Source organism: Epinephelus lanceolatus, chromosome 6 (assembly GCF_041903045.1).
Source record: "Epinephelus lanceolatus isolate andai-2023 chromosome 6, ASM4190304v1, whole genome shotgun sequence".
In the NCBI taxonomy this organism is placed as follows: Eukaryota; Metazoa; Chordata; class Actinopteri; order Perciformes; family Serranidae; genus Epinephelus; species Epinephelus lanceolatus.
This window is the reverse complement of record NC_135739.1, coordinates 20,935,050-20,957,193: the sequence shown is the minus strand read 5'-3', so window position 1 is coordinate 20,957,193 and position 22,144 is coordinate 20,935,050. Positions and strand designations below refer to the sequence as shown.

The following is a 22,144-nucleotide window of genomic DNA, read 5'->3' as shown; positions in this document are numbered from 1 at the left end:
AATATGATTTAAAAAGTACAATCATAATAATTATAAAAAAAAATTCTGAGCATTTTTCCTTTTTTTTTTTAATAATTTCCCCCCTCTTTTTATTCTTATTCTTGTCACATTTTACTATTTTCTTACAATTTGCAGGACATTTCTTTCCAAGTTCCTCATTGCCTTTTTGCACATTTTCAGAAGAAACTAAACCAGTTCCCTCAGGTTTCAAATATCTAAATGCTTGTGAAAGGTGTCTGAATGCAGCACAAGAAAACTCATGTCCCTCCAGATTTAAAGGGGTTAAGCACAACTCGTATTCACAATCCATTTTGGAATTGCGGTGAACAAGGTAGTCATTGTGGCAATAATATCACAAACATCCAGTGAATGTCAGGAATAAACAGCTTCACAAGGCTGCACACAGTGGGTGTGAACTCCATACAATCAAATACAGTTAACATGTCCTTAACATTTGCTGATATCACCATGTTTTTGTTCTTTTGCTAAGATTTCCATAATTTTTATGATATGTCTACTAACTTTTGTCTATTCCTTTATTCCACTGAACTCCGTGGCATATTTTTTATTTCTGTTTATTAACTTGTTACTCATTTATTTATGTCTACATGTTGATGTATGTTGTGCTATCGTGTGTGTGCAAGGCAAACTGTTCAAACAAATTGCCCCTGGTGGGATTAATAAAGTTGTCTAAATCTGGTCTGCTGTAGTGTAGTTTTATATCTATTTTGTCTTTAAACTTTAAAATCAATTACCAAATAATACAGAATACGTAACATCAATATTAGGGTTGAGGTTGTTTACCTGCAAATGTGACTTAACTGGTTGCAATCTCTAAAGCATATCTGCCTTAAAGATTCAAGCGGTGATGGAAGATTTCAAGTGTCATTTTTTGTATCAGAAAGGTATGCGCCATATCTCTCTCCAACATTCATTTAAACACATTTCATTCTCATCTATCAAGAACTCCACTGCATCTCACATTTTTGCTGTGGCTTTTACTGATACTTGAGTGATGCATGTGAAAACTAAGGATCATTTAAGTAAAAATTAGTTTTAGGGACTAGTGCTGCTTTTTCTAATCCTCTTTACAAACGTTGACAAAAAAACAGACCTGCCAACTCCACATGTGAACATGAAACCTTTTATTTATTGTCATGAAAGCACAGTGCTTGAGATGCAAAGTACAGTATATTAATGCTGTCAGAGAGATGCAAACAGGCAGTGTTTTAAAAAGCTACCTTCTTTTAACCTCTACATGCTGTTAACAAGATTTTAAGCAGTCTTGTTTGAATTGTCATTTGCGCTATGATGATTTAATCTAGACATGAATGTCCACTCCAGTTTTTTCTTTCAAAATAAGCTAAGATTTATTTTTTGTACAGTATAAAGTATCTGGTACAGTCATCTAACACTTAAACTCACTTTCTAAGTGCTTGTAGAAAAGTGCACACCAACATTTGGGCAAACAGTATCTGACCTTTAACACCAAACTTTTTTCAAACCAACGCTAATATCCGATGCAACAACCTCAGACATAAATTTGGTACAGGAAAAATTAAACTGCTCCAAAATTATTTCAAATTTTGTTATAAATCAGACTGACCTTTCTGGATGCAAAAAATGCAAAGACAAATGTCTTGCATTTGCTAGGCAACACTGTCTCTAAAACATTCAGTGTTGTCCTTTTGGGCTCATTGAATGCTTATTTAACAAATCACCTGAAGACTTCACTCAAACTTGATTCCCTGGGCCAGAGGAAGATCTTTGCTGTAGTTTATCGTGCAGGTTGAACGCCTCATGTACTGCTTCCATGAGTCGCTGCCAGACTCTCTTCCACCTCCTGTGTGTTTCTCTCCACCAAAGGCTCCTCCGATCTCAGCTCCGCTTGTAGGAATGTTGACATTCACAATGCCGCAGTCGGATCCTTTGGGCCCAAGCCAGCGGAAAACCCGACCCATATCTTTAGTGAAGATGCTGCTGGACAAGCCCTGCTGGACCTCGTTGTTCCAGGCAAACGCCTCCTCTTCTGACTTGAACTTGAGCACGTACAGTATGGGGACAAAGGTCTCGGTGTGTACAATGGACGCATCGTGAGCCAGCCCTGTGATGATGGTGGGCTCCACGTAGTTTCCAGGACGGTCCATCACCTTTCCTCCGCAGACCACAGTGCCACCCTGCTTCTTGGCCTGCTCAATGGCTGCCAGATACTGATCCACAGCTTGTTTGGTGTGCAGAGGCCCATAAAGGGTAGTGGGATCCCAGGGGTCTCCGATGCGGACTTGTTTGTAGGCCTTGGCGACCCTCTCAACCACTGTGTCATGAACACTGTCATGCAGCATGAGCCTCCTGGTTGTAGTGCAGCGTTGGCCAGCGGTTCCCACAGATGCAAAGACAGCTGAGGGCACCACAAGATTCAAGTCAGCATCCTCAAATACGATGATAGCGTTGTTTCCACCGAGCTCCAGCAGCTTGCGACCGAATCTTTCCTGCACCATCATAGCCACCATCTTGCCAACATGGGTGCTGCCGGTGAATGACAGCAGATCCACCCGCTCATCCTTCGCCATGGCTGTGCCGATATCAGCGCCACCACAGGTCATGGAGCAGATAGCACCAGGCAGGTTGTTATGCTCCAGCACCTCGGCCACGATCCTGGTAACTGCAACACTTGTGAGAGGTGTGGTTGGAGCTCCCTTCCAGAGGCAGACGTTGCCGCAGGTCAGAGCGATGGCATTGTTCCAGCCGTAGACAGCCACAGGGAAGTTAAAGGCAGTGATGATGCCGACAAGTCCAACTGGGTTCCACTGTTCGATCAGGGCATGGCCTGGTCTCTCTGAAGGCAGCATGGGCCCGCCAATCATTCTAGACAGACCAACTGCGTAATCACAGACATCAACATACTCCTGAACCTCTCCCACTCCCTCAACATAGATCTTGCCCATTTCTAAAGACACCAGGCTCCCGAGAACATTAATCTTCTTTCTAAGTGCATCTCCAATCTGCCTCACAATCTCCCCTCTTTTGGGTGCAGGAATATCTGCCCACATCTTCCAAGCCTCCCTAGCCTTCTGGACAGTTTCTTCATACTCCGCCATGGTTGCCTGGGTTACCCTGGCAATTGGCTGATTGTTGGCGGGACAGTATGACGTGACGACCTCCCCGCTCCCTCCCCAGCTCCCGTTGTAAACACCTGGGTTGTCCTCAGACAGGCCCAGCTCTTTGAGCCAGGAGTATTTGGGTTGGTTGATAAGGAGACTTGACATGGCTGCTGATTGCCGGCAGTGGATGGGTGCAAATTTATTTCTCAAGAGAAGCCTGCTGTGCCGGGCGAAGGTCAGGGTGAGGCAACGCTGCATGGGTGCTGGAAGCAAACCAAGTTAAAAATTATTTTACTAGTTTAAGAAGGTTAGTAGAACATTTATAAATGATTGCAGACGATCTCACAACATTATTCAGATTCATTTTACAATGATATAAAACCAAAAAAGGCAGCGTATTCTTAGATTTGAAAAGCCTGAATCAAAGAATGTTCCTTGATCAATACCTTGATTGCTTGATAATCAAAATGATATTTTATGAATTTTGTGTCAACAAACAAATCAGTTACTTGTCTGTCAGGTCCAGTTCAGTCAACTGCTGTCTCCAAGATCAAGAGTTAACGTTTAATTTCGATAATAATGAATGACTTCAAAAAGTTGCACAAGCTGTGTTACAGTCCAACGCAGCATACAGTGAACACGAGCCACAGGGAATGCAGAAAGTCAACAGGTGTTGGCCAGAGAATGCTTGTTTAAAAATAGGAGTGTTTTTAACAGCTTCTTCTCCTTGAATAAATAGTAACAACTCATTGTTTCCCTCTAAAACTGTGAATTGTCTGTGGTTTTCTTAGTCATCTGTGATATTAAACTGAATCGTTTTGGGTTTTGTTACACAAAACAATCCATTTGAGGAGGTCACCTTGAACTCTATGCCTTATCCTCTGATATTTCATAGACTAATTGTAAAAATGCAGGATATTCTCATACAAAACGTAACATCAAAAATATCTACAGCATAATGCCAATACAACAGAAGCCACAGATATGTAATATGCATTAGGACTGTGACTATTTATAACTAAGAATGTTGGAGTTGAATGAGTTTCATTTAAAAAAAAAAAATCTACCTGTTACATACTCTTACCTTTTCTCAGACCTAAACTATATGGTCAGCAATTTGTTCAACCTATGCGCTTGCGCAATTAAATCCAACTTTGGAAAACCACGAGGCTGTAGAGACTTCAACTTATTCATGATATATAAATAATACAGCGTACACCCACAGCATCTCTAATGAAAACCAAAATAGTAATTTCTGATTTGCATTGTTTAAATACACAAATAGTACACATCAGTTTGTTAGCGTTGCTACTTTTGCAGCATGCAGTGACATGGTCGACGAGATCAGCGTCTTTCTTGTTGAGTCTAAACGACCGTGACTCAAGGTCCTGCAGTTAACAAAAAATCACGGTGCTGTTATAAAACCTGCTCTTACACTCTGTGCATGTCACTTTATACTGATTAAAAGTAAGTTTATACTACTTAACTATCAGTTTTTCACTCACGTTGATATAAAGTGCGGTGGGCCACGTCCACTCCAGAGCATGGAAGTACTTGATGTTTCCGTCAGAGCTGAAACGGAAGTACTGCTACAGTGCTGCGTTCTGATTGGACAGCGGCCGTGACGCAGTGTGGCGCCTGCTTTGTTAGATTGATCCATGCTAGCAAATTCCCTTTGTTGTGATTAACCGTTTAGCGGTTCTCGTTCTGCTGTAATAACTTATATTAAGAAAGTTGTCGTTGTGATAATCTAAAGGATGAGTGGCGGAGTGTACGGAGGCGGTGAGTGAGCTCTTGTGATCAAAATTTTTCTAAACTGTTGTCCACGTTGTTCCGTTTTCTAGCTTTAGCCAGCTTTATAGCTAGCAAGCTATGCTAGCTGTGCTAACTTAGCGTTTAGCTCCGCGGTAGACTGAAGCTGCTGTATTGCTAACATATTTAGTCGGCACGAGTTTAAGAGTGAATTAATTTTATTTTTTCCAGTGCGTCATCTTGTGGTTTAAGTTTAACTTAGTGTGTTCATGTAGCAACAATGTAACACCGGCACTGCGTAGCTAGCTGGCGAGGAAATGAATGAAAGTGGGCTTGCCATGAACACCTCAAGTTCCGTTTGTGCGACGTTAAATATGGCTCTCTGAGAAATGAAGATACACGTCTCCACACTGACTGTGATTAAAGATTGAACCGTGTAAGGTTATTCGGCATTAAATTTGCTACGTTTTTGCTCTTCTGTTGACATTCACTTAGGCGAGAACTTTACATATGTGTCTCTGAACTGAAGTAGTTTCTTAATTAATTGTATCTCCTGCTCTTAATACTGCAATTAATTATGCAGTTCATTCTGTTGGCAATCTTAATGATAACTATACCCCAGAATTAATAATCTACATAAATGATTGTCAGTTGTATCAACAGGATCACTGTGCAAACTATAAGTTGCTTTACTGTAATATCATAACATTGTAACATGCTTAGTTTGTGTTACTGAAACAGATAGACATACACACTATATTTTAACATAGCTGATGTATATTGTACAAAGGGCATGTCTCAAGTATCAGCTGAGAAGCCTGTTATACTTAAATTTATAGCTTTTCTTATACTATACTACTGTATTACTACACTACTACACCACCATATATCATAATATACCACATTTAACCATATTATGTTAATATATTTCATTGACTCTTGCGCTATATTCTATTATTTGAAAACCGTCAAACAATGAGTACCATTTCATATATTAGCCAAGTGTACACAGTTTACATAGACTTGTTGACTCTGCTTTTATTAATCACACTGTTATTTTATCAGCATCACAGTCACCATACCTCATCAATGCTCTTGCATAGTTTAAAATTTTATTCTATTCATATTTTAGTTTACAAACCCCTTATTGTTCGTTACTTTATATATTTCTCTTTATTTATTTTTGTCCTTTGCTGCCACAACTAAATTTCCCTGCTTATCTCATCTTACTTTAGCTTTGATATCTGTGCCAATACTGAGCAATATGTTGGCATGTTAACTTTATAAATTCATAACTAAAATCATAATCGATTAACTTTGTTTGTGAGCTACTTTGTCAGCTACTCTACTAATTTGACTAATTATTTCAGCACTGCAAGGTATTATTAGTTTTCTTATTCAAATACATTTATGGGTGAAACTGTGATATCAACCAATAATTGATGAGTACAGGAATGTGAAAAACAGGTTAGACCTTACAGATGAGTCTTTTTTGTGATACTTTACTTTGTTGTTACAAAAAGGGCGTGAACATTTTTTCCTGTTCCTAGCTTGTCATTTATGAGAAGTGGTGCACTCTTAGGGCACCTTCACAGAATGGAGATTTTATCGGAGGTGTTGATTTTTGTGTGATTGTGTGGTAGAATGTAGTGTTGAGGAACTTCTCTCTATGTACGCAACTCAAAGAAGAATATATTGCAAATTTAAACAGCTATTTGTCATTGCAGATACCTAACTTAAACACACATAAGCATATTAAAGCAAGCACACTAAATGCAAATATAAATTAAAAGTGGCTGATATCAGTAGTTTGGTCACATATTGTATATTCATTGTGAAAATTATTATTTAATTTGCATTCTCAATGATCTCTCATCTTTGCAGATGAGGTGGGAGCGTTGGTGTTCGACATTGGCTCATACACAGTAAGAGCTGGCTACGCAGGAGAAGACTGTCCCAAGGTAAGTGGATCACTCAAATGACCTGATTAACTATGTGTCTTTTCTTCCTCTGTGCATCTTCATCTGCCCTCCGGGGGTTCGCCAATGTCAAGAAATGAGGGCTGTCACTCTGGAGACAGATGGCATAAATTGAGTTCAGATCGTTCTGGATCCTTGCTTAGTTTTGATTTATCTGTGCTTTAGGTGGAGATCTTGATTGTGCAAATATCAGTTTGACAAGAGAAATGTCAGAGATGAGCACTGATGGTCAGTCATACTCTCATTAGTCTGTGAAATCACTGTAATATCGACCTTGGGTACATAACACAGTATTATATGCTCTGGTCTCATCCGTAGTGAGAATCACTTCTTTTTTTATACTATGTGCCATATCATGCTTAATGTCGCCACATGCCACCACTCCACCTCCACTTTCCTGTTTTCAAATATAATATGTTGTCCATGTGCATCATCTTTGTGTGCCAACACAAATGAGACCTAATTACTGTGTGAGGTTACACTTGTGGTGACAGATCACGGGTTCATTGAAGGATCATGAAATCATGTTTTAATAGTATTGGTTCTGATCATGATTGGTACTTATGATTATTTTTAAAGGGAAAGTATGCCCAATTTTAAAATTGATACATGTTATTCCTATGGTCTAGGACAGTCCAAAAATATTAGCAGACATTAACAACATTGTAAGTCATAAGTCTGGAGCTGCTCCATAGACAATGAATTGGGAAAGATGTTAAAGATGACACTGAGAGCAACCAGGGGAATGTTCTGAGTATGTGGGTACATTAACATCTACAACAGAAAAAAGCTCATTTGGGCATAAAAAAGACAACAGTCATTCTCTGGGTCCACAGAATCAGTCTCCCATTCATTGTCTGTGGAGCAGCTCCAGACTTTATACCCTATGACATCACAATTTTGAGGCTTACATCTCTGGTTTCTGGCTTTGAGGGGGAGTAGCTCATGTTCACAAATATTGATTGAACTTGGCCATGTAAATAACAAATTGGAATTATTTATTAAGGTGGTGCTCCACCTTTAAAAAGATTAATCTTACTTTTTTTGGATTAATTGATATTCAGACAAAATATTGCAAAAGTCTTTCAGAGGTTCCCGGAGCACAAACTGACATATTTAAATGTCTTGTTTTGTCAAGCTGTACTTTTTTTCAAAGATATACTTTGCAAGATTTTCCTAAAAAAATAAAATGTATGGAGTCATACAGAAGTAATCCCTCTCAGTCACCACTCATGATGACCCACCAAAAGTGTGTGTGGCCGTTTATTTTTCTGCAGTGACTCTGCCCTCTGTCTGTACCTATTTTCTATGTTTGGGACATTTATGGGCGTGTACCTCCATAGCGCTTTGGTGAGGTTGGGGTTTTACCAAAAGGTAGTGACCAGGAGCCAGACCATAAGCAGTAGGCATCCGATCCAGCTATACAGCGCTGACAAAAAGCAAAAATAGCAAGGTGAAACATCAAACTAGAGTGAATCTGAGGTTGGCTTTTACTTTAATTTCCACTGGTGTGCATGTTTAGAGTGCTCAATAGTCCTGCATAGTGTATCTTAAAGGTAACATCTGTAACGATGAAGAAAGGTTAAAAAGGTCAATTAATTTTCTGCTGATAGTTAAGTTGTTGCAGCTCTAAATGTAACACCTGAGCTTTTCCTACTGTGGCAAGTCAAATTTCCTGACGTTAAAAAGCTTATGGGATGATTTAAGTCAGACATTGTTTATGCAAGATGAATTAGTCAGTCCAAGCCAAAGCATTACAGAAGGTACTTTTGAGAATTTCAAAACAGTTGTACTCCTAGTCTTCATAAGTCAGAGGAGCATTGCCTCACCCTCAGTTTCACAAAAACGGGAACTTTATGTGTGGGAAGTTCAGTGTTTGGGATGAGGGAGATCTTTTGCTACAGGTGTCATTGAATTTGTGCTCCTGTGCTAGATATTGGTAAACCAGGGTGTGTGAGAATCTGTCTTGACTTGCATTGTGTCCTGTTTTGTTTTGTTTTGGCTTGGCTCAGGCGGACTTCCCCACGGTGATAGGTGTGACCCTTGACCGAGAGGATGGCAGCACGCCTATGGAGACGGATGGCGACAAGAACAAGCAGAGCGGCACCACCTACTATATCGATACCAACCAGCTGAGGGTACCCAGGGAGAGCATGGAGGTCATGTCTCCGCTCAAGAATGGCATGAGTGAGTGCTGACTACTTTTTTTTTCACGCATTAAAATCCAATGAACGTTTTGGTTTCTAACTGCTGTGTTGTTGGGTTTGTGACCAACCAGGCTGTTTCAACATTTTCTGCTGTGTCTGTGCAGTGCTGAGAAATGACAGCATTTACAGCCCATATGAACGCACATGGATTGTGTATAAGTGCATGACCCTGTTTTTTAGTCATGGTCTGTGACGTAAACTCAACAATGAATATTTATAATCCCGTCTGCTCGATCCATATCCATAATTAGACTTCTTTGGTCTGACAGCCGACTTTGTAGATGAACTCATCACAACCCTGACTGACGTATAGATGATGTGCTGTTCATCATGAATATTAATGAGATTATTTGAAGACCAAGGCAACTCATTATCATGAGCCCTCCCGTCTGGGGTCCTCTTGGTGAAAGGCAGACCCCTCTCCGTCTTACCATCATGTCTGCCTGACTGTGATCGTATTTTCCTATCCTTGTTTGCTCTCATTTAAATGTGGATTTGTCAGATAATTAAAGCCAGATATGGGTTACATGTCCAGAGCTGAACTGGAGCTGTTATCCTATAATAAAATCACTGTTGGATCTTTGATTATTTTCCCATGCTTTGGTTTGAGGCTCAGTTTCAGTCTCTTTTTCCTCTTTTTATGGTGTTTTTCTCACATCAGTCCAAAGTTATCAAGCTAAATTTAATTGTTTATCCCAATTTAACAACTACTATCTAAAAACTAGGGCTGCCACAGCCAATTACTTTAATTATCGCCTCATCTTTTGATTATTCTGTTCATTAATCAATTAATAAATTATTTTCTGAGTCGATAAATGTAAGAAAAATGCACATTACGATTTCCCAAAGCCCACTATGATGTTTAAAATGACTTGAATTCAAACATTGTATATTTACAATTATGTTAAAGCTGGATCCGTTGAATGTTGGCATTTGTCTTTAACACATGATTTAAATATTACATAGTAATCAAACTGCTGCAAATTAATTTCCTCTTTATCAACCAATCAGGTATTTGTTTAATAATTTCCGTTCCAAAGCATTTAAAGCCAAGCCGAAATTCTCCTCTACAAATGCAAAACAATGCTGGTGCATTTGATTTCTGTCACCTCAGGAGTATTGCCGACAGCGGATATGAAACTCCGGTGCGCTGACCTAGCTGATGATTCTCATCAGAATCTGGTCCAGTGGAGTTTGGCTGCGAGGCTATTTAGAGACGAGTGTGACACCGATCTTAATTGCAGCAGAACAGCACCGTGGGACCACAGGCTCCCTCAGAGGGCTGACCTGGAACATTGGTGCCTGATGCTCAAATTATTATCTAAAAAAGCTCATCATTGCTCTATTTTCTCCACCATCTGACCCAGCAGTGATGATGATGGTGAAAGATACATGTTTTTTGTGACGTTGATATATATTTTTTTTTTTTTTGTAGGCCTGCAGCCACAAATAAAGTGAAGACATACTTTGATAACATGACAGTGTTTTTGTACAGGACTCTTTGAACGTGTTACATTAGATTTTGAGAATTTAAGGTCATAAAATATCGTCATTTTTTTATTTTATTTTTTTATTGTAGTAGGTTTTAAATTGTGAGACGATGCCTAGTTCCATTAGAAATATCTCCCCACAGGATTCACTCATTTAACTATGGTTTGGCCTTCATATGTGACTCAGTCCAGCTCTTTCTTTTTCTTGTAATGTTCAAATGGTTCAATGGTAGCAGGATTCAAGAAGTACACAAAACAGCACAGATGATGCTAAGCTAAGGACAGTTGGACAGAGGGGTTCAGAGAGGACAGAAATCTCTCTGTTACCTCTGATAGTTGCTGGAATCTGGATGATGATGTTTAAGGTGCGCAGCCGCATCGAGGAGCGGGCGTTTAATTCGGTGACTGCTTAGCTGGAGTTTAGAGATTTAACTGGACTGTTAAAGAGGATAAAAAGTAGGTAAATTGTAACATACATGTGTCTTAATGTGAGGACTTAGCTATGGCCTACTCTGAGTGTGAGAATGACCAGAACAGCCTTATTGTTTTACACTGTGTTTTCAAAATTGCCCTGCAGTTGGACACCGTTCTTTGCATTTCCCTTTAATTTGATTACTTTATGAGATATTATTGTCAAGTGGATTTTGAACATAAAGCTCAGACCTAATGTGCATACCTTTTGCTGTGGAAAGAATATTACATTTTCTCTGTCAAGGTCTTACAAAGGTCCTAAAAAAACATTAAATTTAATTTCAAGAGATGCACAGCAACCCAGCTATATCTATGGGTAAAGCAAATGTTTTTACTGCCTACATTTTTAAACACTTTTCCCCAAAACTAGATCAGGAGCATCATCAGAGCAAGTTTGGCTATCTCATGTTGAGCATATGTAACTGTGAATCTGCTGTAGTCCGACAGTGATTTGACAGTTAAAAAGCCTCGTCCTTATTTTCTCTTCTGTTCCTTTTACAGTTGAAGACTGGGACAGTTTCCAGGCCATTTTGGATCACACCTACAAGATGCACTTCAAGTCTGAACCCAGCCTGCATCCAGTGCTCATGTCAGAAGCATCGGTGAGTCTGAACACTGGTTACTTCTCTGCGGCTGTACAGAGGCCAAACAGTCTTCCCATAGTTTGAATTTATCAGTCAACAAATGAGGTTTAAAAGTGCTGTTCTGTCTTAACATATTAACTTGTCCGGGGCGCTGGTAGCTCACCTGGTCGAGCGTGCACCCCGTGTAGTTTGAGTCCTTAAGAGTGGTGTTGGTTCAAGCCTGAGTCCGACCAGTGGCCCTTTGCTGCATGTCGTCCCCTCCCTCTCTCCCCTACTTCACATTTATCTGTCCTAAATAATAAAGGCAAATAAGCTAAAAAAAAAGTTAGAAAACTTGTTTCATGTGCTGGTCCTCATCACCCCATGGAGAAACACAGCAGTTTGTGTTGTGCTGACAGTACTCTGTTGTAAGCAGCCTGTTTTCTGTTTTGTGTCTGCAGTGGAACACACGAGCAAAACGAGAGAAACTAACAGAGCTGATGTTTGAACATTACAACATTCCTGCCTTCTTCCTCTGCAAATCAGCTGTGCTCTCTGCGTATCCTTTACTGTTTCACTTCATGGGAAACAGAGCTAACATGAGTCATTTAACTGTCTGTTTACCGTTTGATGATGTTCTCAGAGTACTGTTTCTGTTACGTGTTGAACTGTATTACATTTCCTTAACTCTGAGTATTAAAGGTTTGCCAATGGGCGGTCTACGGGCTTGGTCCTGGACAGCGGCGCCACACACACCACAGCAATTCCAGTGCACGATGGCTACGTCCTGCAGCAAGGTGACCAGTTATTAAACATTAATCACAAGTTGACAATCTACCGGCAGATATTACTTGGTTTACATTTAAACCAGGGAGGGGATTCATCACCTAAGAGGAGAAATGGAAAATGTATGATCTTTCATTGATGCAAGTGCTTATTCTCTATGATTTATGTTGCCATCTGCTGGCTGGAGCTTACACCTCAGCCTCGCCAATCAAGCCAGCTGTTCCTACAAATGTTGAGTTATTACAAGCTTCTGTTGCTGTTATGAAGTTTAGTTGGGCAAAAGTCATTTTCAGTGAGCCGTCAAGTTGGTTAATCTCTTAAAATTGCTCCTGATTTAAACCACATTTCTGGATGAAACTAAATGATGTTGGATAACAGCAAAATAATGTTTTCTGATACACAGCCATTTCAGTCGGAGCTGCAACGATACAAAAAGATGAGTAAATCAGAACACAGCTAATCTAAAGAATTTTGAGTCATTCCGGGCACATTTTTGTCAAGTTGAGGGGCGTAAAGAGAGTGTGGAGGTGTACTACATGTAAACATGGTAGAGATTTATTGTGTTCCTTTGAGTCCTATGTAATTTATTCTCTCTGACAGGCATCGTCAAATCGCCCCTGGCTGGAGACTTCATGAGTATGCAGTGCAGGGAGCTTTTTCAAGAGTTGAATGTTGAAATAATTCCCCCTTACATGATCGCATCAAAGGTAAGTTAGTATATTTTAGTGAATCTCATTTCAGTGTTTGGTGTGTTTTAAATAACCTACCTGAACCCTGCTGTGGAGTCTTTTTTTTTTGTTTTATTGTGCATGTAAGGGGCATTGAGGAGCAAGACAGATGATGTCAGTGACAATGATGAAGTGAACTTTTTTTCCGTATCACTGCATGAATTGATTTCATATCTTGCCTCTAAATTTCATCAACTGGGTGTGTGGATAAGTAAATTTAAAAGCATATTAACATGTATTTTTCTTAAACAAGGTGATCATAATTGTTGTAAGACTGTGTTTACTCTTCGATGTACATGCATGAAAAAACAGTATGGACGGACTGAATAGATTAAAAAGAACAAGCCTGCACCGGTAGCAAACAGATCCAAGTTTTTAAATTAATTACAAATAGATAGATAGATAGATAGATAGATAGATAGATAGTATACATCTTATTTACATTATTTTATTCCTTTACTTTGTTGTATGTATATTGTATTTCTTTTTTCTATTTTATTTTATTATTATTATAAATTTCTACCCCTCATCAATTTAATTTTTCTTTTTGTTTAGTCTTTTGAATCTTTTTAATAACTATTTATTATTATTATTATTATTATTATTATTATTATTATTATTATTATAGCTTTTACATCTATTTCATTGTAATTATTTCTGTTCTTGTGTTTTTTTTAATAAATCGTTTTTCTTATTTTTTTTTAAATTTACATTTAATTTCGCTCAGTCTTTTGACTTTTACTGTTATTACAGCTCTATTACATTTTCATTTTTATTGTCCTGTGTATTAGTCTGATAATGATAATTTTCTTAAAAATTGTTTTTGTGGCTCACATTTGTTCTGTGCTATTATCGGCTTGTCAGTGATCTGACTTTATTATAGAAGGTGCTGTACAATTTATTTAATTTTTCTTTTTTTGTAGAACTAATTTTCATTGATGTTTTCAGGTTGAAGACAAAGAGAAGGGGGAAATTAGAGCCACACAATGATAGAGAACAGGGCAACCTCTATTCCAAAGATGTTCCTTAGTTCTTTGGCAATCTCTCGCCAATATGGATAGATCAGTGGGCATATCCAAAAGATATAAAAGTGGTCTGCCATTTATTTAGCACACAGTCTCCAGCGTTCATCCTGCTCCTGAGATCCCTGTTGTATAAATTTCAATTTTGGAGTCACAAATTAAAGTCACAAATTTTTTTTTGATACACTGTTTGTATTCGTCCTGATTGTCATCTTCCGTCACACCAGACAGTGTCAACCACAGTGTTTGTCATTACAGGATGGAGTGCGGGAAGGATCACCGGCCAGCTGGAAGAAAAAGGAGAAACTACCTCAAGTCACCCGCTCATGGCACAACTACATGTGTAATGTAAGCAGCAAACTCTTAGACTTTTTGTGTCGCTGGAGTAAAAATGAATTGTTGATTTAGTTGGTGCGTATTGTGTTTTGTTGAATGTGTGCCAACTTGTCTTTTCTTCACGTTTGCAGTGTGTGATCCAAGACTTCCAGGCATCTGTGCTGCAGGTGTCTGACTCGCCATATGATGAACAGTAAGAGCATTATTTGTAATGTGAATCCATTTATAGCATTGGCATGATCCTTTCTTTTAACCCACAGTTTCTATGGAAGTGAGTAAACTTCCTTTGAAAAGTGAAAATGTCAGTTTCATCTCAAAATAACTAACTCACGGGTGAACTCTTCTCTGTTGTCAGGGTTGCTGCACAGATGCCCACAGTGCACTATGAGCTGCCCAACGGCTACAACTGTGACTTTGGGGCTGAGAGGCTGAAGATCCCCGAGGGGCTGTTTGACCCCTCTAATGCCAAGGTGTGTGTTTTAATGTGGATGTTACAGGACGGCTATGATAGCTACACATGTATTTAAGTCAGCTGAACACAATGTTTTGCAGTTGAGTGTGTAAAAAGTAGTTAGCAGGCAAGCAGAGACTTCATGTGTAAATGCCTAAAAAGTTGCTAAAATGATAATTATAAAGTTTTAATAGTTGGCAAACTAAATGTAATGGATAAATAGCTAAAAGAGTTACATTTTAATTGTATGAAAAAACACCAACAGTATTTTTAAATCTAGTAAAAACTGTATGAAAAAATATTGTTAATAGTTTTTAATAATAATCACGACATGAACACATTTGGAACCTAACGGGTAGTGTTGATTAAGGGGCACTTGAGCTCATCTGACAGGCTGATAGGGGTTTGTGAACTACTGCTCTAAAGGACAGCTCAGTTATGAAAATGTATTTAAAATGTCAAAATGTGTTGCTCTCTTTGTGTAATGAATTAGATTTGTTTGTTCTGATCACTACAGGGCCTGTCTGGAAACACCATGTTGGGAGTCGGCCATGTGGTGACGACCAGCGTGGGAATGTGTGACATCGACATCCGACCGGTGATTATCAACAAATTTTAACCCTGGGCTGCAATTTTTGTGGTGTCTTAAAATAAGTTTTCTATTTTTTGAGACAGTTTAACTTTTAGCCATTTAAATGACTGAATGGGTAAAGATGTCTTGCTCGAACGTTTTTGTTGACAAAAAAATCTGCCAGGAATAAAGATGAATCATAAAAACAAGCCAACCAGCAGCTTCAATTAAAATGCAGCATAAAACACAGATAAACGGCTACTAGCAGTGCCTTGCATTTTATTTGTGTGTTTTATCTGAGATATTTGGCTAGCTGTATGTAACTCATTTAGTACACTCTTCTGAGGTGTGCTAAATGTCAACATTTTTTTGAAATGCAGGAAATAACTCTGGAATAAATATTGGGCGTGCCAAAAAAATGTGTATATTACAATTTCTGGAACTACAATAGCCCCTGGAATCCATTTATTGTCACTGTTTTATGTCCAACAATGTGAGTTTATTAAAGAACGTGTCCAATGTTTGCTAAGAGACAGTGTGTATGCCTGTGTGTTGCACTTTATTTTTGCTCCTAAATCTTTACTGTTGCTTTAAAAAGCAGAAACTCCAATTTGCTGACCTTTTGACTTTGTGTGTCAGGGTCTATACGGCAGTGTGGTGGTGACTGGAGGAAACACGCTCATTCAGGGCTTCACAGACCGACTGAACAGAGAACTCTCTCAGAAAACTCCTCCGGTGAGTTGATCCCATATTCTGATAAACATTGTTATCGTAGTAAAGATAAATTTGAGTTCAACTCACAACATAAGTACTTACTTAAACTCATATGGTCTGATCTTTTGAATACATCACTGTGCACAACTCTATTTACTGCCAGAGTTTAACATGTCTCTCTGTGATTTGCAGAGCATGAGGCTGAAGCTGATAGCCAACAACACTACAGTGGAGCGCCGGTTCAGTGCCTGGATAGGAGGCTCCATCCTGGCATCACTTGTAAGGACACACAGCAGTTAAAACTATGTTATAAGAATATATCAACATTTGAAAGAAGATTTTTTTTCTATATATTTAGGAGACAGTGGTTGTTGAGGTAAAGGAAACTGTCTCTCTCAACTGATGGGATTTAAAGCAACATCTACAGAGCTGGTGATTTGCAAAAGGTGTCTGCACAGGAAGCACCGTGGCACCCAAATATTTAAAGGGAAAGTCTTGTAGTATATTGAGCCTCTTTTACACATAGTCTAGTGCCATAAAACTCAACCGAAGAAGAGGATTGGGCAAGGTTGGAAGTACTTGTATGCGGCGGAAGTCGTATTGTTTTTCAGGAACGTGGCAGGCGGGGAGCTGTTTTTGTCCTTGTTATATATTAATTATTCAACATGTTTGCATTGCTGTAAATGCTAAACCAAACAAGTCATGGATTAAAATACATCATTAGTGGAGTCTTGTGATTTGTTAGATTGCTCCACGTGAAAACATCTTTCGTCAGACGGATGTAACCCTTTCGTGCTTGCCCCTGCAATATTGCTGCTTTCGCTCACAACGTAGCCACACTGGCATTTTCCCTGGAATGTTACTAGGTCTTGAGGTGGGAAATTTCCGGTACAGATTTATTTGAATATTGATCCCTACTCCCATTCACACACAACCCCATGCAGGAAATGTTCCTGAACATCTAGGGATAGACTGCTTATGTAAAAGGGGCTTTACATAGATTACCTGACATTTGATTATTGATGGCAAAATGTGTTACAAGTAGCAACACATCTACTTTCCTCGACAGCTTTGTCTTAAATGATGTGTGCCTGTTTGTATTCCTGCTTATCTTTGTCCTGATTTATTCAAACTAAACATGTCTTCTATGTCTGCCAGGGAACCTTCCAGCAGATGTGGATCTCCAAACAGGAGTACGAAGAGGGTGGAAAGCAGTGTGTGGACAGGAAGTGCCCTTGATTTGATACCCCGCCTCTCTCTATCACTGTCTTTGCCACAAGCTCAACAACATGATCCGTTCACCTCTGACCCTGGACTCAGGAACACCCACAGATGATGGCTCTCGTTTTGTATGATTTGTTTTTAAAAAATAATTGAGTTTGTCTGTATGTCGCTTGTCTGGGGTTCATTGTGAAAATCAGACAAACATTTACAAAGTATACCATGTCACGATGATGAAATTGGATTTAAGTTCCTCTGTTTATGTCTTTACAGTTGGTCTGTTGCCTTGTCTTTGGATTGTCGGTGTTGTGTGGAAACCTTGCATCTTTAAACGTTTTTCACAGAACGGACAAAAGTTGATCTTCTCCTGATAGTCTGTGCCCGTTTTCTTACTTTAGACACTGTCTGTGATGTTCAAAGGGCCATTACATATCAGCATGTAAATGAAGTTCATGATCGCATGTGGTAAAACACACGAACACAGAATTTGCTCTGCAAGGTTTCTGCAGAACACTGACACAGTAAAAGTTAGGTGACGTGCATTTGGAGGAACGACCTTACAGTTTTGGGGTGAATAATGTCTTTTGTTCATAAGCCTTTTCTTTGTGTACTAAGTAAGCTCATTATAGGCAGAGGCCAGTCAGTTCTCACCTCTGCTTATTGGTGTCAACTCAAATAAATCTGTATTTAATTTTCACTTTGCTTGTCATTGGCTACACATGGTCTTTTAAAAATAAAGTCGTTTTTGTTAAATGAGTGTGTAATAATGTATTATAGCTCACTTTGACATGTACATGGTTATTTTAAGTCTGAGGGTTTCTTGTAAGACCAACATGTGGTACTTTGACATGAAACACAGCAGGTTTACATTTAAATAACATGAAATGACTGTTAAGTTGCATAAACACATTCTTAAAAGTCATGATCTCCAAACCTTAAACACTGAAATTATGAACTAGTAAATCACGATGACGAAAACTCAATACATGAGGTTTATTTTAAGTATGAAAACAGGATGGTTTAGCATAATTTATCTTCTAGGATCAAATAACAGCTGAACAAATACACTCATACAGTTTCAGACCACCTTCGGTTATTTCACATGAGCCGAGTCAGACTTGAGTATCCGTATCACGCCACAGATAAAATACAGAGAAGACCTTGTGTCTGGACAGATGTCAGAACTCCCTAACTGTAAGGGGAGCTTGACTGCGCTTGACATTTCATGAGGCGGACGCTTTCATCTGAGGAAACTTCTCCTTGAGCTTGGCCTGAGTTTTCCTCTCTAAGTTGGCTTTCCTGGCCCTCTCTCGAAGGTGCTTCTCTATGCGCAGCCTGCAGGACAGAAAAATATGGAAACAATGAGAAATCAACACTTTGTTTTTTGGAGGAAAACATTTTCATAGCGTAACTTAAGGCTGAACTCTTTCCACACTTTTTTTTACATTGACTAAAACATCCTCTGTGGCAACATGGTCAGTCTACAGACCACTGCAGAGGTTGGCACTGTCACCACACAGCAAGAGGGTCCTAGGTTTGGACCCACCTGCTGGGTGAGGCCCTTCTGTGTGGAGTTTGCATGTTCTCCCTGTGTTAGTGTGGGTTATCTTAAGGTACTCCGGCTTCCTCCCACAGCCCAAAGACATGCAGGTTAACTGGTGACTCTAAATTGCCCGTAGGTGTGAATGTGAGCGTTAATGGTTACAAAAAATCTTACCTTATGTGTGGTTCAACGAACTTCGGTGTGTAGAACTTCTTTCGCTTGTACCTTCTGTTCATGTACCAAGGAATTGCATATTCTTTGAATCGATACCTGAGGGAAAGACAACAAGTGTGCATGAGTGATGCCGTCTCTCACATTTAATTTTATAAAGCTTGGCCATTTAGATGTACTGCAATCAGATAACAGGCCACCTGCAGAGAGTCTAAATCAGCTTTGCCTACACTTAGGAAATTCTGTTGATATCAAAACAGGGACACACAGATAGAGAAACAACTCCATAGTGCTGCTGTGTGTCTTCATGTATACAGACAATGTGGCCTCACCAGTAGGTGTATCCAAATGTATTCTTCCTCCAGGTCCCTGGTCTGCCTTTCTCCTGTCCCGTCTGCAGCAGACGCAGTGCAGTCTCTCTCTCATTCACCACTGTTTCCAGTCTTATCATCGACCGCTCGACCTGGGAGGAAAAAGACAGCAAGGGTAATCTCAGCCAGGGCTCTTACTTAGAAAAAAACATGCACCTGTGTGGCTCTGTTGAAGGCGAAGCCAAATGTCATCAGTCAGTTGTAACACACTATTAATATAGTAATAGTGGAGATATCAGTTAGGCATACTGACCTTCCTTAATCGTTCTGGACTCGGCATCATGACTTTTTGCCTTCGTGATTCCTGCTGAAGTGTGAGCAGCATGTTCTTCTCTTTAAGCAGCACATACCTGAGATAGAACAAGAACGTTACACACAGCTGATAAATGATGATACACTGTGGAGCACCAGTGTGTCTCACCAGTGCTTACCAGAGTTTGTGTAAATCTTCATTGCTCTTTGTTCTCAGCTGTTTGGCAGTCCATGGTCCACCTATAAAATGACAACAAACCAAAAAGTGTGAAATGTTGTCGTCACGCCTGGAGGGTACATCTGTGCTACAATAATGCCACAGCAACCTAAGGTGTCTAAATGGCCGTAACTGCTGTTGTTTCTTGCAGCCAGTGTTTTACCTGACTTCACGCTGGACTCTCCTCGGTTCTCAGGGAGGTCAAAGAACTCTTCCAGCCCTCTTCTGCTGATGGTTGTGTGCAGGGCTCGACACTGACCCACAGAGCTGGTGGGACTGTACCAAGACAGGGCAGCAAGTGTGGACTTTTCCCTGGTAGGGCAAAAAAAAAAACACCTCACATAAGAAAATGTATAAGGGATAGTCAATCCTAAAACAAGTACTCTTATAACGCCTCCTGCTTTCCTTCCTTAACTATCTTTCCTTTTCTGTCTGACTCAGACATTAAAATCTAAGTGCCTGTTTATCTATTTATTCATTTATTTGCACAACATTTAATAGAAGATTAAGTATTAGATTGTTAGAAAAACTATAATGTTAAAACATAGGGAAAGGATCATAAAGTAACAAGGAGATTTTGGCCTATTATATGGCTCATTTTGAGTGATACACATCCAATTTTAGGAGCCAAACAACAACAGATAACAACCATGAAATCATCTATGCGAATCCAATACTAAAATTCTGTTTTAAATAAAAAATAGAAAATAAAAAAGGGTACTTGGCAGATGGAAAGTTGCGATTTCTTAACATTTTAAAGCTTTAGGGAAACATTTATAGAGCCTTGTAGAAAGATCTAAACTGGAAAAAAATTGGAGCTGGTGCTGCCATATTACCAGCCATTTATGTACAGTGGGAAATAAATAAAGCAGCTTTGAAGCCTCCTTTTTCAAAATGAAAATGAATCAGAATAAAACAAGAGGGTTCCTGGTTCGAACCCAGGGTTTTGGGAGACCTTCTGTGTGGAGTTTGCATGTTCTCCCCATGTCAGCATGGGTTTCTCCAGGTACTCCGGCTTCCTCCCACAATCCAAAAACATGCACATATGGTTAACTGGTGACTCTAAATTGCCAGTAGGTGTGAATGTGAGCGTGAATGGTTGTCTGTCTCTATGTGTCAGCCCTGTGATAGTCTGGTGACCTGTCCAGGGTGTACCCTACAATGTGTACATGATGTAAATATGCAATAGTTTTTACATCATGTGTAGTATTACTTTTCAATATCATGATCCCTTGTCAATGTAGTGCAATATATTTTTTCCTCCAAATCATGTGCAATACCACTTACTTCTCATTGTTATACCATAGGCAATATAACATTGATTATCAGCATTTCCACCAATATGGTTCATTTTTAGTAACTCTTGTACTTATCTTACTTACTTATACTCTGCTGGTTTAAACACTGGGCCCAGTGTGTGATCCTGACTCACTGTCTTTTTGTGGTTGTTGCAGTTTTTCCTTCGGTATAAATAGCGTTATACTGAATACTCTTGTATTTTTGTACTTATTTGCATGCCTAGTTATTTTAGTTTTTTAAGTTTAAATTTGAAATCTTTAATCTGACTCTTTCTCCTTGACTGCTGTAACACTGGAATTTCTCGATTATGGGATCAATAAACGTGTATCTTATCTTATCTTATTAAATTAAGAACCCTCTATCTAAAAACAGTTATTGACACCAGAGACTGTCATAGTCAAACACTATCACCCACACCGTGACTCTTTAATCCAGTGTCAACAATTTAACTCAACAAATGTCTGCAGGTAGCATCATAAATTTAAGACTTGAAGACGTCCGCGTTTATTTATTAGGGCTGTTATATATTGTGTGTTCATTAAGTAATGACTTATTTACACAAACCGTCCCTGACTAGCAGAGCCTGTTAGCTGTAACACGTTTGACTTTACTGTCGCTTATTAATCATGTTTAAGACAATGTAACAGCGTCTTACCTGTAGAGACGAGGCTGGTACTTGGTTACAGCAGCAGTACAGTGCTGAGTATTTATCGCTGAGGATATCCTAAAGACATTTTGAAACTGCTTGCAAAGAGTCAAAACGCGTCCTGCGGATGAGGACGCCGCCATCTTTGCCGTAGTCCCTCCCACATTACCCGTCATGCATTTTGTCCATTAAATATATGGTTTTTTTTTATTGTTCGACTTTTCAGCGCTATTAATATCTATTTGCGTTTTAA

At 39.3% G+C, this 22,144-nt stretch overlaps 3 protein-coding genes across 3 annotated transcripts; 1 reads left to right on the top strand and 2 right to left on the bottom strand.

The window, feature by feature from the left end:
- Nucleotides 1-1,130: 1,130 nt before the first annotated feature.
- Nucleotides 1,131-4,747, bottom strand: aldh7a1 (aldehyde dehydrogenase 7 family, member A1). Its single transcript, XM_033621692.2, has 2 exons — nucleotides 4,607-4,747; nucleotides 1,131-3,364 (listed from the first exon to the last, which is right to left on the bottom strand). Exon 2 carries the CDS (start codon nucleotides 3,357-3,359, stop codon nucleotides 1,731-1,733), a length of 1,629 nt encoding a protein of 542 aa, XP_033477583.1. The 5' UTR covers nucleotides 3,360-3,364; nucleotides 4,607-4,747; the 3' UTR covers nucleotides 1,131-1,730.
- actl6a (actin-like 6A) lies at nucleotides 4,726-18,145 on the top strand. Its single transcript, XM_033621693.1, has 14 exons — nucleotides 4,726-4,883; nucleotides 6,738-6,814; nucleotides 8,845-9,019; nucleotides 11,502-11,602; nucleotides 12,025-12,122; nucleotides 12,266-12,360; nucleotides 12,950-13,056; nucleotides 14,358-14,447; nucleotides 14,567-14,628; nucleotides 14,791-14,905; nucleotides 15,404-15,484; nucleotides 16,097-16,192; nucleotides 16,364-16,450; nucleotides 17,330-18,145. The coding sequence occupies exons 1-14, from the start codon at nucleotides 4,859-4,861 to the stop codon at nucleotides 17,408-17,410; spliced, it is 1,290 nt and encodes a 429-aa protein (XP_033477584.1). The 5' UTR covers nucleotides 4,726-4,858; the 3' UTR covers nucleotides 17,411-18,145.
- Nucleotides 18,146-18,371: 226 nt separating this feature from the next.
- mrpl47 (mitochondrial ribosomal protein L47) lies at nucleotides 18,372-22,057 on the bottom strand. The gene is made up of 7 exons (XM_033621694.2): nucleotides 21,901-22,057; nucleotides 20,110-20,258; nucleotides 19,909-19,969; nucleotides 19,731-19,827; nucleotides 19,439-19,569; nucleotides 19,110-19,205; nucleotides 18,372-18,727 (listed from the first exon to the last, which is right to left on the bottom strand). Exons 1-7 carry the CDS (start codon nucleotides 22,032-22,034, stop codon nucleotides 18,616-18,618), a joined length of 780 nt encoding a protein of 259 aa, XP_033477585.1. The 5' UTR covers nucleotides 22,035-22,057; the 3' UTR covers nucleotides 18,372-18,615.
- Nucleotides 22,058-22,144: the final 87 nt, after the last annotated feature.

What these genes read in the sequence shown, in the direction of transcription:
- mrpl47 (XM_033621694.2), bottom strand. Translation starts at nt 22,034, where the DNA reads ATGGCGGCGTCCTCATCCGCAGGACGCGTTTTGACTCTTTGCAAGCAG. An exon ending in TACCAGCCTCGTCTCTACAG is followed by an intron (nt 20,259 to 21,900) that starts GTAAGACGCTGT and finishes TTGCCCTACCAG; the next exon opens with GGAAAAGTCCACACTTGCTG. An exon ending in ACATTTGGATACACCTACTG is followed by an intron (nt 19,206 to 19,438) that starts GTGAGGCCACAT and finishes TCTTTCCCTCAG; the next exon opens with GTATCGATTCAAAGAATATG.
- actl6a (XM_033621693.1), top strand. Translation starts at nt 4,859, where the DNA reads ATGAGTGGCGGAGTGTACGGAGGCG. An exon ending in TTGACCCCTCTAATGCCAAG is followed by an intron (nt 14,906 to 15,403) that starts GTGTGTGTTTTA and finishes TGATCACTACAG; the next exon opens with GGCCTGTCTGGAAACACCAT. An exon ending in GTGACATCGACATCCGACCG is followed by an intron (nt 15,485 to 16,096) that starts GTGATTATCAAC and finishes TTTGTGTGTCAG; the next exon opens with GGTCTATACGGCAGTGTGGT.
- aldh7a1 (XM_033621692.2), bottom strand. Translation starts at nt 3,359, where the DNA reads ATGCAGCGTTGCCTCACCCTGACCTTCGCCCGGCACAGCAGGCTTCTC.